The sequence below is a fragment of the Leucoraja erinacea genome, chromosome 10 (assembly GCF_028641065.1).
Source record: "Leucoraja erinacea ecotype New England chromosome 10, Leri_hhj_1, whole genome shotgun sequence".
Taxonomy (NCBI): Eukaryota; Metazoa; Chordata; class Chondrichthyes; order Rajiformes; family Rajidae; genus Leucoraja; species Leucoraja erinaceus.
The window spans coordinates 26,131,346-26,145,229 of NC_073386.1; the positions used below are offsets into that span (position 1 = coordinate 26,131,346).

General features: G+C 42.1%; 1 protein-coding gene across 1 annotated transcript in view; it reads left to right on the forward strand.

Annotated features, from left to right (window-relative positions):
• ttc39a (tetratricopeptide repeat domain 39A) overlaps positions 1–13,884 on the forward strand; it is an 83,184-nt gene that overhangs the window by 46,467 nt on the left and 22,833 nt on the right. Inside the window, 2 exon segments of the mRNA XM_055641783.1 lie at positions 4,570–4,635; positions 9,841–9,949. Of these exon segments, the coding sequence (XP_055497758.1) occupies positions 4,570–4,635; positions 9,841–9,949 (175 nt within the window).

Here is a 13,884-nt window from a genome sequence, read left to right on the forward strand (position 1 = left end):
CTGTCCTTGTTACGAGTGGGGGGATGGGGAGTGAGAGCGGAGCTGCGGGATATAGGGAACCTGTTTTTCCAGGACAGTCCGATGACAGGTGCCTCTCGGACAAAGTGATCAAAAAAGGACTTTTCCTTGAGATGATATCCTATGCATCCCAGATGCAGAAAATGCCGAAGTAAACAGTAAAAAAAATTCAGAAACATGACATGATCCAGAAATGATTGTTATTACATTTTACACTGAAAACAATGGTTTTCAATTGCAAAACACTGAAAGAAGATCGAACCTTTCTGTCCTGGGCCTCCTCAATGGCCAGAGTGAGTCCCACCACAAATTGGAGGAGCAGCTACCTCATATTTCGCTTGGGTAGTTTACACCCCAGCCGTATGAACATTTTCTCCAATTTCAAATAGTCCTTGCTTTCTCCCTCCTTCCTCTCCCCTTCCCAGCTCTCCCACAGCCTACTGTCTCCGCATCTTCCTTTCTTCTTCCCGCCCCCCTCCCCCACTCCTACATCAGTCTGAAGAAGGGTCTCGACCCGAAAAGTCACCTATTCCTTCACTCCATAGATGTTGCCTCACCCGCTGAGTTTCTCCAGCATTTCTGTCTACCTTTAATCTTCTAGTACCTCACATGTGGCTATCAATGATACAAATATCCCTGCCACAGGCCCAGCATTTTCTTCCCTAGCTTCCCACAACATCCTGGGGTACACTTAATCAAATCCCAGGAAAATGTCTACCATTTAGAATCTCCATCACCTCCTCTACTTGTCCCGAGTCTTCGTGAAGCTCGAGAGCAAACTTCACACAGACACTTGCGGATGTCAGGATTAATCACAGGTTGCTGCATCAGCTTTTCTACCTGTGCCACAATGCTACTTACCAGAAATGTGTGTGCAGAAGAACATTTTGAGAACCTGAATGCTCAAAATTTCCCTTCCATGGAATGAAGTAACCGTCACCATGGGTTTGGGCTAGATTTGCGTATAATAGTGAGGAGCATGCTCACTCTCATAATTTGCAGCCTGGAGTTCTGAAAAGATACTGATAGACAATAGGTGCAGGAGTAGGCCATTTGACCCATCGAACCAGCACCGCCATTCAATGTGATCATGGTTGATCATCCCCAATCAGTACCCCGTTCATGCCTTCTCCCCATATCCCCTGACTCCGCTATTTTTAAGAGCCCTATCTCGCTCTCTCTTGAAAGCATCCAGATAACCTGCCTCTATCACCCTCCGAGGCAGAATTCCACAGACTCACCACTCCCTGTGAGAAAAAGTGTTTCCTCGTCTCCGTTCTAAATGGCTTACTCCTTATTCTTAAACTGTGGCCCCTGGTTCTGGACTCCCCCAACATCAGGAACATGTTTCCTGCCTCTAACGCGTCTAATCCCTTAACATTTTTATATGTTTCAATATGATCCCCTCTCATCCTTCTAAACTCCAGAGTGTACAAGCCCAGCTGCTTCATTCTCTCAGCATATGACAGTCCCCCCATCCCGGGAATTAACCTTGTAAACCTATGCTGCACTCCCTCAATAGTAAGAATGTCCTTCCTCAAATTAAGGGACCAAAACTGCACACAATACTTCAGGTGTGGTATCACTAGAGCTCTGTACAACTGCGGAAGGACCTCTTTGCTCCTATATTCGAATCCTCTTGTTATAAAGGCCAACATGCCATTCGATTTCTTCACTGCCTGCTGTACCTGCATGGTTACTTTCATAGACCGATGGACAAAGACCCCCAGATCCCGTTGTACTTCCCCTTTTCCCAACTTGACGGCATTTAGATAGTAATCTGCCTTCCTGTTTTTGCTACCAAAGTGGATAACCTCACAGTTATCCGCATTAAACTTCATCTGCGATGCAACTGCCCACTCCCCCAACCTGTCCAAGTCACCCTGCATTCTCATAGCATCTTCTTCACAGTTCCCACCCAGCGTTGTGTCATCTGCAAATTTGCTAATGTTACTTTGAATCCCTTCATCCAAATCTTTGATGTATATTGTAAATAGCTGCGGTCCCAGCACCGTGCCTTGTGGTATCCCGCTAGTCACTGCCTGCCATTCTGAAAGGGACCTGTTAATCACTACCCTGTTTCCTGTCTGCCAACCACTTCTCTATCCATGACAGCACTCTACCCCCAATACCATGTGCCCTAATTTTGCCCACTAATCTCCTATGTGGGACCTTATCAAATGCTTTCTGAAAGTCCAGATACACTACATCCACTGTCTCTCCCTTGTCCATTTTCCTAGTTACATCTTCAAAAAATTCCAGAAGATTAGTCAAGCATGATTTCCCCTTCTTAAATCCATGCTGACTCGGACCGATCCTGTTACTGCTATCCAAATGTGCGGCTATCTCATCTTTTATAATTGACTTCAGCATCTTCCCCTCCACTGATGTCAGGCTAACTGGTCTATAATTCCCCGATTTCTCTCTCCCGCCTTTCTTAAAAAGTGGGATAACATTAGCTATCCTCCAATCCACAGGAACTGATCCTGAGTCTATAGAACATTGGAAAATTAGCACCAATGCATCCACAATTTCTAGAGCCACTTCCTTAAGTACCCTGGGATGCAGACCATCAGGCCCTGGGGATTTATCAGCCTTCAGTCCCATCAGTCTATCCAACACCATTTCCTGCCTAATGTGGATTTCCTTCAGTTCCTCTGTCACCCCCCAGATCCTCTGGCCACTACTATATCAGGAAGATTGTTTGTGTCTTCCTTAGTGAAGACAGATCCAAAGTACTTGTTCAACCCATCTGCCATTTCCTTGTTCCCCATAATAAATTCACCTTTTTCGGTCTTCAAGGGTCCAACTTTGGTCTTAACTAATTTTTTCCTCTTCACATACCTAAAGAAGCTTTTACTATCCTGCTTTATATTCTTGGCTAGCTTACCTTCGTACCTCATCTTTTCTCACTGTATTGTCTTTTTGGTTATCTTCTGTTCTTTAAACATTACCCAATCCTTTTGCTTCCTGCTCATCTTTGCTATGTTGTACTTCTTCGCTTTAATTTTTATACTGTCCCCGACGTCCCTTGTCAGCTATGGTCTTCCCTTTCTCCCATTGGAATCTTTCTTTCTCCTAGGAATGAACTGATCCTGCACCTTCTGTATTATTCCTAGAAACAACTGACATTTTTGTTCCACTGTCATCCCTACTAGTGTATCTTTCCAGTCAACTTTTGCCAGCTCCCCCCTCATGGCCCCATAGTCCCCTTTGTTGAACTGCAACATGGACACCTCCCATCTACTCTTCCCCTCTCCAAATGTAGATTAAACCTGACCCCGTTATGGTCACTGCATCCTAATGGCTCATTAACTTCGAGGTCCTTTATCAAATCCGGTTCATTACATAACACTAAATCCAGAATTGCCTTCTCCCTGGTAGTCTCCAATACAAGCTGTTCAAAGAATCCATCGCAAAGGCACTCTACAAAGTCCCTTTCGTGGGATCCAGTGCCAACCTGATTTTCCCAGTCTACCTGCATGTTGAAATCTCCCATAACAACCACATCATTACTTTTACTACATGCAAATTTTAACTCCTGATTCAACTTGCGCCCTTTGTCCAGGCTACTGTTTGGGGGCCTGTAGATTAGTCCCATTAGGGTATTTTTACCCTTACAATTCCATAGTTCTATCCATACTGACTCCACATCTGCTGTTTCAATGTCACCCCTTGCAAGGGACTGAAGCTCGTCCACTTTATTCCTTATACTTCGCACACTCATGTACAGTACTTTGACCTCCGTATTCACTTCCCCCCAGTGCCCCAACACAGTCCTTTAGGTGCTGATGCTGGACGCACTTGCCACAGTTGTAGCAGTCAGAAGCTCCATCTGTGTCCCATGAGCCCCGACATGTGTTCACCGTGTTCCGTCCTCTCGCATTTTATGTGTAACCTCCTCTCCTCAGCCTCCTCGCCGAAGACTCGCACTTCCCTCACAAGCACTTCCCTCACTTGCCGTCTTGCTTACATTGACTGATAAATTGCCTAATTTAACAATTTACCAATTTACAAACCAAATTCCTCAGTTTTAAACTGTTTTCCCCCTCTGACTCACTTCTAACTCTCCTCTCACTCGGGCTAGAGCTAATCAGTGCTTTCTCCGGCATCTCTTTGTTGCTGTTGCTTTCAAAATCCACGGGAGCTCTGAGTTGATTGATTGGATCTTCGATGGAGGTAGATTTGCCTTTATCACTGGCAATGCCATCATGTACAACTGTTCATCGTCAATCATCGTGCTATTGTCCATGTTGCTGCCACCACCTGCCATGTGATGGAGAGCTGCAGTCGTTAATGACACTTGCTTCATTGGTTTTTTTGTTTCTCAATATTTGGCTCAGCATTTTATATGTTAGTTGCCAATTCAATTCCAGGAGAGTTGACAATTGGACAACTGAAAGCTGCGGTTTTCTTAGTGTGGGCCATCAAAATTGGAGTATATTTTTTAAATTCTGCATTTTTAATTTTAATTGCTCTATATAAATTCTGTTCCTTGGAATTAATATCAAATGGTTTACGTAAAAATGTTTTTTTTCCTGAATTTTTTAGACCATATCTTTATTGCCAACAAGGATTCTTCGACTTTTAGAATTTGTTGGATTTTCTGGAAATAAGGTAAGAACAAATAGTTAATGGTTGGAATAAAATGGAAAAGGTTTTGTTTTATTTTGTAGTATAATACTGCAGTGCCAGCTCAGAAATATACTCAAATCAGGTCAAGTCAGTTTATTGTTTAATGCACAAGTACAGTGATGTTCAGGTACATTGAAAATCTTGCCGAATGACCTATCTATCAGTGACTGAACGACCTGACTGAAGGAACCAGTAATGTCTGGTGTGGTGTAAATTGGGTTATTTCATGCTGCTTACCTGGGGTACATTTACAATGGATTGGCATTTTCACACTATGTTAGAGAAGTTCTAATGAACCTATTATATCTCAAAAACCTGCTGTTCTCAGCATTTTATGAGAATTTACTATCTTCCCATCATCTCCCTCCTCACTTGGTTTCACCAATCGCCTATTAGCTCCTGCCTCATCCCTCCCTCTCACCTATTTACCCAGGCAATCTCCCCTCGGCTGCAGGGTCTTGGCCTAAAATGCTGGCTTCCCTTTGCTCCAAAACGTGCTGCTTGACACGCTGAGCTCCTCCAGCAGTTTGTTTATTGCTCCAGTTTCCAGCAAATGCAGTCTCCCTTGTGTCTTCAATTAATGAAAGTCATGCCAGATTAATTTCCGTTGCTGATTTTAGCAGCTTTTTCACAACGTATATTTTGGTGATGGACCATCTCTATTATGTTCATCTCTATGAAGCTTTCAATCTTTTAAGTACTTTGGTACATCACTGTCCTGTGAACTCTAAGGACACACTGTTCAAATCCTAGCTTTGAAAAGCTGTCACATTTTACAAATTAGCTTATATGCGAGTTTAACATTGGGTTGGCTTCATGTGATTTTTAACATGGTAAAGAGAGTCTTGTGCAAATATCAATATTTATCATCTGATTTTTGGGAGCTTTTACAAACATCAAAATTAAGACTGCTCCACCTTTGTGCAACCAATGATATATAGTTATTTGTGTTTGACAATTACGAATGATTCATTTAAAAAGAAAGAAAGACAGAGAAATGTGAGGTGTTGTATTTTGGGAAGTCTAATATGGGCAGGACCTACACAGTGAATGGTAAGGTTCGAGGGAGTGTTGTGGAGCAGAGGGATCTAGGAGTGCAGGAACATAGTTCCTTGAAGGTGTAGTTGCAAGTAGATAGGGTGGTCAAGAAGGATTTTGGCACATTGGCTTTTATCAGTCATGTTTTGAGTATAGAAGTTGGGAGGTCATGTTGCAGTTATATAAGATGTTAGTGAGGTCGCATTTAGAGTGTTATGTTCAGTTCTGGGCACCATATTAGAGGAAAGATGTTGTCAAGCTGGAGAGGGTACAGTGAAGATTTACGAGGATGTTTCCAGGACTTGAGGATCTAGGCTATAGGGAGAGGTTGAGTAGTCTGGCAATCTATTCCTGGAGCTGGAGTATGGGGTCATCTTATAGAGGTGTATAAAATCATGAGAGGAATAGATTGAGTAGATGCATAGTCTCTTACCCAGAGTAGGAAAATTGGGGACCAGAGGTCAAAAATTTAAGGTGAAGGGGAAAAGATTTAAAAATAATCCGAAGGGTAACTTTTTCACACAAAGGGTGGTGGGTGAATGGAACTAGCTGCCAGAGGAGGTAGTTGATATAGTGGCAGATTATATTATCATTCACGGAATTGCTCCCTCTTGCCACCTTGAGGAGACACTTTACGCATGAAAGCTCTCCATGAGACTTTCAAAGCCATCGAAAGATAAATCTTCCCAAACACAGTCTCTTGATTAATAGTTTCTTTATTGTCGAAGTAAAACAGTAAGATATTCATCCAAACTCCTTGTTGTTAGGTACATCTTAGTGTTACCGTAATTAAAACTCCAGCATATGGCTTTGACATGTTCGAAAACTCTAACCATGTTAGAAAGCTCCGAATGGTAGAAAGATATTCCTCCCCACCATGCTTCCTCCGAACTAACTAAATTACGCTTCTCCCCAGAATCCCAGCAGCAAACAGGCCTCCGACTCTGTAATAAATCCCACCCACACAATTACAGGCAGACAAAATTTAAAGCCAAATGCCATAATTTATGACGCACAAAATTAAGCCAAATGGCCCCTACATTTGAGGCAGGGACTATCGCATTGTTTAAGAAACGGTTAGGCAGGTACATGGATAGGACAAATTTGGAGGGATATGGGCCAAACGTAGGCAGATGGGATTAGTGTAGCTGGGACATGTTGGCCGGTGTGAACAAGTAGGGTCAAAGGGCCTGTTTCCACAGTCTATAACTAATTGCTTTTTTCATGGCACTTCAGAGCATCTCAAACTTTACAAGCAGTGAAATATGTTTGAATTTTTTTACAAACTGTCCAAGCAGTAAAATATGTTTGAAGTTTTTTCATTGGTTATTACAGTGTAATCTTAGATAGGTAAATATTAAAATGTTTTGAAATATTGCATCCTTTTGGAACAGAATAATTTTTAATAAAATGGATTGAGATATTTAATTTGCTGAAATTCAGTTTCCATGAGCGTCATCTCACACACCCACTGGGATTGTTGCCAAAAGGGTCACAGAAAGTAATACTAATAATGATAAAGTCAAGTCAGTTTATTGTTTAATGCACAAGTACAGTGATGTTCAGGTACATTGAAAATCTTGCCGAATGACCTATCTATCAGTGACTGAACGACCTGACTGAAGGAACCAGTAATGTCTGGTGTGGTGTAAATTGGGTTATTTCATGCTGCTTACCTGGGGTACATTTACAATGGATTGGCATTTTCACACTATGTTAGAGAAGTTCTAATGAACCTATTATATCTCAAAAACCTGCTGTTCTCAGCATTTTATGAGAATTTACTATCTTCCCATCATCTCCCTCCTCACTTGGTTTCACCAATCGCCTATTAGCTCCTGCCTCATCCCTCCCTCTCACCTATTTACCCAGGCAATCTCCCCTCGGCTGCAGGGTCTTGGCCTAAAATGCTGGCTTCCCTTTGCTCCAAAACGTGCTGCTTGACACGCTGAGCTCCTCCAGCAGTTTGTTTATTGCTCCAGTTTCCAGTCTCCCTTGTGTCTTCAATTAATGAAAGTCATGTCAGATTAATTTCCGTTGCTGATTTCAGCAGCTTTTTCACAACGTATATTTTGGTGATGGACCATCTCTATTATGTTCATCTCTATGAAGCTTTCAATCTTTTAAGTACTTTTGTACATCACTGTCCTGTGAACTCTAAGGACACACTGTTCAAATCCTAGCTTTGAAAAGCTGTCACATTTTACAAATTAGCTTATATGCGAGTTTAACATTGGGTTGGCTTCATGTGATTTTTAACATGGTAAAGAGAGTCTTGTGCAAATATCAATATTTATCATCTGATTTTTGGGAGCTTTTACAAACATCAAAATTAAGACTGCTCCACCTTTGTGCAACCAATGATATATAGTTATTTGTGTTTGACAATTACGAATGATTCATTTAAAAAGAAAGAAAGACAGAGAAATGTGAGGTGTTGTATTTTGGGAAGTCTAACATGGGCAGGACCTACACAGTGAATGGTAAGGTTCGAGGGAGTGTTGTGGAGCAGAGGGATCTAGGAGTGCAGGAACATAGTTCCTTGAAGGTGTAGTTGCAAGTAGATAGGGTGGTCAAGAAGGATTTTGGCACATTGGCTTTCATCAGTCATGTTTTGAGTATAGAAGTTGGGAGGTCATGTTGCAGTTATATAAGATGTTAGTGAGGTCGCATTTAGAGTGTTATGTTCAGTTCTGGGCACCATATTAGAGGAAAGATGTTGTCAAGCTGGAGAGGGTACAGTGAAGATTTACGAGGATGTTTCCAGGACTTGAGGATCTAGGCTATAGGGAGAGGTTGAGTAGTCTGGCAATCTATTCCTGGAGCTGGAGTATGGGGTCATCTTATAGAGTTGTATAAAATCATGAGAGGAATAGATTGAGTAGATGCATAGTCTCTTACCCAGAGTAGGAAAATTGGGGACCAGAGGTCAAAAAATTTAAGGTGAAGGGGAAAAGATTTAAAAATAATCTGAGGGGTAACTTTTTCACACAAAGGGTGGTGGGTGAATGGAACTAGCTGCCAGAGGAGGTAGTTGATATAGTGGCAGATTATATTATCATTCACGGAATTGCTCCCTCTTGCCAGCTTGAGGAGACACTTTACGCATGAAAGCTCTCCATGAGACTTTCAAAGCCATCGAAAGATAAATCTTCCCAAACACAGTCTCTTGATTAATAGTTTCTTTATTGTCGAAGTAAAACAGTAAGATATTCATCCAAACTCCTTGTTGTTAGGTACATCTTAGTGTTACCGTAATTAAAACTCCAGCATATGGCTTTGACATGTTCGAAAACTCTAACCATGTTAGAAAGCTCCGAATGGTAGAAAGATATTCCTCCCCACCATGCTTCCTCCGAACTAACTAAATTACGCTTCTCCCCAGAATCCCAGCAGCAAACAGGCCTCCGACTCTGTAATAAATCCCACCCACACAATTACAGGCAGACAAAATTTAAAGCCAAATGCCATAATTTATGACGCACAAAATTAAGCCAAATGGCCCCTACATTTGAGGCAGGGACTATCGCATTGTTTAAGAAACGGTTAGGCAGGTACATGGATAGGACAAATTTGGAGGGATATGGGCCAAACGTAGGCAGATGGGATTAGTGTAGCTGGGACATGTTGGCCGGTGTGGACAAGTAGGGTCAAAGGGCCTGTTTCCACAGTCTATAACTAATTGCTTTTTTCATGGCACTTCAGAGCATCTCAAACTTTACAAGCAGTGAAATATGTTTGAATTTTTTTACAAACTGTCCAAGCAGTAAAATATGTTTGAAGTTTTTTCATTGGTTATTACAGTGTAATCTTAGATAGGTAAATATTAAAATGTTTTGAAATATTGCATCCTTTTGGAACAGAATAATTTTTAATAAAATGGATTGAGATATTTAATTTGCTGAAATTCAGTTTCCATGAGCGTCATCTCACACACCCACTGGGATTGTTGCCAAAAGGGTCACAGAAAGTAATACTAATAATGATAAAATATATCTGTGGGTGTATGCCATATAACAAACTGAAATTTGAACTAAAATAAATTGTTTAAAGCTCTAATATCATTTAACATTTCAACAAAAAAATACTAATTTGGTGTAGAAATGCTGAGAATTTAATCTCTTGTACTAAAGAGACTGCTGTCTTTAGGAATATGGTCTGGAACAACTACAGGAAGGAGCGTCCACTGAAAACTTCCGGGCTCTTCTTTGTACAATGCTGCTTCTATGTTATCACACATTCATGAGTTTTGTACTAGGTGAGTTCTGCTTGTATCTTCATTACTATGTGCAGTTATTTTTAGATTTCTACAAATTTTCAGTTAGTAACCATATTTATTTATCATAAAATTGGTACATTTATGTTCAATGAGAAAGAAAATGTTAGTAATGGAGAAAAAAAAATTGTTCAAGTATCATTTTGGTCAGGAATGTTTCCTCTGAGCTACATCGAACACCTCCTGGAGGGAAGCTCAGAAAACTACTTAGTCTGAAATATAACTCAGAAAAAGAAATGTAGCTCAGAAAATTGATGTTCATACCAAACCAGCTTTTCAGTAAGTTTAGTATTTTTCCCACAAATTACATGATAATTTTGAATAAAATTAATTCATTGTTTCCTTCCAATTCATACACTATCTCTGCTTGGAAATGCATTGTTCCTCCGTCCTTGTCATGGAGAGTACTCGCATAATAAAGACTGTTGTGATTCTACAAAGTCGCTTGCTGCCATCTTCTCTAAGGCATTTAGGTTTGGCCTTGCCACCGATGCTCACATCCCATAAAAACATGTTTTAGAAGTGCTTCAGAATGTTTTGACGTTGATGTATTGATAAAAATAGGGCTGTTGAGCCAAAACCAAAGAGGCCAACATCAGGCAACGCCATTGTAGTTGGAGACTCCATTGTGAGAGGTACGGACAGTGGTTTCTGCGGCAACAGACAGGATTCGAGGATGGTGTGCTGCCATCCTGGTGCCAGGAGCCAGGATGTCACGGGCAGTGCAGAAAATCCTCAAGGGCGAAGGTGAACAGCCGGAAGTGGTAGTGCGTGTCGGCACAAACGATGTCGGAAAGAAGGGGATGAATATTCTGCAACGTGACTTTAGCGAGCTCGGAAAAATGCTGAGAAGCAGGACCTCCAGGGTGGTTATCTCCAGTTTGCTTCCAGTTCCTCGTGTTGGCGAGAGCAGGAACAGGGAGATACGGGGCCTGAATGTGTGGCTGAGGAACTGGTGCAGGGGGCAGGGATTTAGATTCTTAGATCACTGCGATCTGTTTTGGAATAAGGGGGAATGTATAAAAGGGACGGATTGCATCCTAACAGGTGGGGGCCCAGCATTCTGGCAGGCAGGTTTGCCACTGCTATACGGGTGGTTTTAAACTGAATAAGGGGGGTGGGGTGTCGAATGGGATAGTCGAGGATTGAGTTAAAGGAAAATAGAGTAAAGGGACAGTTAATGGCCCCAGAATTAACGGGAAAGGAAGCTCACAAAGGGATAGGAGAGTATGGCCAAGTGGAGTAGGGATCGATGTGAAAGGTGAGATACGTAAGGAATTAAAAGTATTGTATGTGAATGCGCAAAGTATAAGAAGTAAAGTAGATGAGCTTGAGGCTCAGCTAGAGGTTGGTAGATATGACATTGTGGGGATTACTGAGACGTGGCTGCAGGAGGATCGGGCCTGGGAACTTAATATTCAGGGTTATATATCCTATAGAAAGGACAGGCAGGTGGGCAGAGGAGGGGGGGTAGCTCTGCTGGTGAGGGATGGAATTCAGTCCCTTGCAAGGGAAGACATCGGGACTGTCGAGGTAGAGTCACTGTGGATTGAGTTGAGGAATTGTAAAGGTAAGAAGACACTAATTGGTGTTATTTACAGACCCCCAAATAGTAGCCCGGATATAGGGTGTAAGTTGCAGCAGGAGTTAAAACTGACATGTAACAAAGGTAATGTCCCTATGGTGATGGGGGATTTCAATATGCAGGTAGACTGGGAAAATCAGGTTGGTTCAGGACCCCAAGAAAGAGAGTTTGTAGAATGCCTCCGAGATGGATTCTTATAGCAGCTTGTAATGGAGCCGACCAGAGAAAAGGCAATTCTGGATTTAGTGTTGTCCAATGAACCAGATTTGATAAGAGAACTCGAGGTAAAGGAACCGCTTGGAGGTAGTGATCATAATATGATTATTTTTAATTTGAGAAGGAGAAGGTTAAATCGGAAGTGTCAGTGATGCAGTTGAACAAAGGGGACTATGAAGGCATGAGAGGGGAGCTGGCCAAGGTAGACTGGAAAGGGATACTAGCAGGAATGACGGTGGAACAGCAATGGCAGGAATTTCTGGGCATAATCCGGAAGACGCAGGATCATTTCATTCCAAAAAGGAAGAAAGATTCCAAGGGGAGTAGGAGGCAACCGTGGCTGACAAGAGAAGTTAGGGATAGAATAAAACTAAAAGAAAAGATGCATAACACAGCAAAGAGTAGCCGGAAGTCAGAGGATTGGGAAACTTTCATAGGACAACAGAAGGAAACAAAACAGGCAATACGGGCTGAAAAGATGAAGTACGAAGGGAAGCTGGCCAGGAATATAAAGAAGGATAATAATAGCTTCTTTAGATATCTTAAGGAAAAAATAGTAGCAAAGTCAAATGTGGGTCTCTTGAAGGCAGACACGGGTGAAATTATTATGGGCACAAGGAAATGACAGAAGAGTTGAATAGGTACTTTGGATCTGTCTTCACTAAGGAAGACACAAACAATCTCCCAGATGTACTGGAGGACAGAGGATCTAAGGGGGTAGACGAACTGAAAGAAATTTTCATTAGGCGAGAAATAGTATTTGGTAGGCTAATGGGACTGAAGGATGATAAATCCCTTGGGCCTGATGGTCTGCATCCCAGGATCATCAGGGAGGTGACTCTAGAAATAGTGGATGCATTGGTGATCATTTTCCAATGTTCAATAGATTCAAGATCAGTTCCAGTGGATTGGAGGATAGCTAATGTTATCCCACTTTTCAAGAAAGGAGCGAGAGAAACCAGGGAATTACAGACCAGTTAGCCTGACTTCGGTGGTGAGAAAAATGCTGTAGTCAATTATTAAAGAGGTAATAATGGGGCATTTGGATAGTAGTAAAAGGATTAGTCCAAGTCAACATGGATTTATGAAAGGGAAATCATGCTTGACTAATCTTCTGGAATTTTTTGAGGATGTGACAAGTAAAATGGATGAAGGGGTGCCAGTGGATGTAGTGTATCTAGACTTTCAGAAAGCCTTTGATAAGGTCCCGCACGGGAGACTGGTGACTAAAATTAGAGCACATGGTATTGGGGGTAGAGTGCTGACATGGATAGAAAATTTGTTGGCAGACAGGAAGCAAAGAGTAGGAGTGAACGGGTCCTTTTCAGAATGGCAGGCAGTGGCGAGTGGAGTGCCGCAAGGCTCGGTGTTGGGGCCGCAACTGTTTACCACATATATTAATGAGGGAATTAGGATCAACACTAGCAAGTTTGCGGATGACACAAAGCTGGGTGGCAGTGTGAACTGTGAAGAGGATGTTAGGAGGTTACAGGGTGACCTGGACAGGTTGAGTGAGTGGGCAGATGCGTGGCAGATGCAGTATAATATAGATACATGTGAGGTTATCCACTTTGGTGACAAAAACAAGGGGGCAGATTATTATCTCAATGGGGTTAGGTAAGGGGGAGGTGCAGCGAGACCTGGGATCTTTGTACACCGGTCACTGATGTTGGCCTTCATAACAAGAGGATTTCAGTATAGGAGTAAAGAGGTTCTGCAGTTTTATAGGGCTCTGGTGAGACCACATCTGGAGTATCGTGTACAGTTTTGGTCTCCTAATTTGAGGAAGGACATCCTTGTGATTGGGGCAGTGCAGCGTAGATTCACGAGATTGATCCTGGGATGGCGGGACTGTCATATGAGGAAAGATTGAAAAGACTAGGCTTATATTCACTGGAGTTTAGAAGGATGAGGGGGATATTATAGAAACATATAACATTATAAAAGGACTGGACAAGCTAGATGCAGGAAAAATGTTCCCAATGTGGGGCGAGTGAATGTTGAAGAGAAAAAGATTAGTTAAAACAAATGTAGGTCCCTTGCAGTCAGAAACAGGTGAATTGATCATGGGGAACAAGGACATGGCAGACCAATTGAATAACTACTTTGGTTCTGT